General features: G+C 79.8%; 1 protein-coding gene across 1 annotated transcript; it reads right to left on the reverse strand.

The window, feature by feature from the left end:
• Positions 1-90: 90 nt before the first annotated feature.
• Positions 91-813, reverse strand: AURANDRAFT_72883 (expressed protein; the record flags this gene model as incomplete). Its single annotated transcript, XM_009044895.1, has 1 exon — positions 91-813. A coding segment is annotated over one exon (717 nt), but the record flags the coding sequence as incomplete, so codon positions are not given.
• Between the last annotated feature and the right edge of the window lie 287 nt (positions 814-1,100).

The raw sequence follows: 1,100 nt of genomic DNA on the forward strand, positions 1-1,100 counted from the left end.
GCCGCGGCGACCTGCGCGCGCGCGGGCCGTCGCGCCGGGCGGGGGTCGGACGCGTCGCGCGCGCGACGCGCGCGCGCGCGGCGCGTCGACGGGCGGCGGCGTTCCCGCGCGGGCGGCGGCCGCGGCCCGGAGCGAGTCCGCGCAGGAGATGCCCGCGCCGCAGCTGCCGCCCGCGGGCTTGACGAGCCAGGCGCCGCGGCCGGCGTCGCAGGCGCCGCCGGGCCCCGCGGCGCGCGCCGCGGCCGCGGGGGCCGCGCCGAGGCGCGCCGCGAGCGCCGCGGCGTCGCCGGCGCCGCCGGGCGGCGCGCGGAGCAGCGCGGCGAGGACCGCGTCCGTCGCCGCGGCGTCGGCCCCGTCCGCGCCGCCGGCGGCCGCGGCGACGGCGGCCGCGAGCAGGCCCGCGTCGCGCGCGGCGCCCCGCGGGCACGACCGGAGCGCCGCCGCGGCCGCGGCCGACGCCCAGTGCGCGAGGAACCGCCGCGCGTGCGCGGGCAGGCGCAGGTCGTAGCACGCCGGGTAGTAGTCGGCGCCGCGGTCGGCCAGCGCCGCCGCGAGCGTCGCCTTGTGGCTCACGGCCTGGCTGCCGGAGAAGTGGTTGACGATAGCGCCCGGCGCCAGGCGCCCAAAGTCCGTCTTCGCGAGGTTCCGCCAGGACAGCGCGGCGTCGCGCCGGTCCAGCGCGACGCGCCGCCAGCCGCGGGCGACGAGGCACGCGATGACGTCCCCGAACTTGGCGTCCGCGACGAACGTGCGCGGCCGCGCATCAAACTCCATCGGCAAACCGGCGCGCCGATGATGAAGCCTCATCGTGAAGTTGACGGTCAACGTGCTGCAATCAATTCCGCAGCCAGCGCCGTGATGGTGGGCTGCCGCGGCCAGGCCCGTTGCCCGCCGCGCCGGACCATGCCGCTGTCCTACCTCGACGGCATGCCGCTCAAGTACACGGGCACGGTGCGCGTCGCCCGCGTGGGCTGCCGCGGTCGGGCCTGAATCCGTCCGCTGCCCGCCGCGCCGGACCATGCCGCTGTCCTACCTCGACGGCAAGCCGCTCAAGTACACGGGCACGGTGCGCGTCGCCCGCGAGGACCTCGACCGTGACG

Source organism: Aureococcus anophagefferens (assembly GCF_000186865.1).
Source record: "Aureococcus anophagefferens unplaced genomic scaffold AURANscaffold_991, whole genome shotgun sequence".
Classification (NCBI taxonomy): Eukaryota; class Pelagophyceae; order Pelagomonadales; family Pelagomonadaceae; genus Aureococcus; species Aureococcus anophagefferens.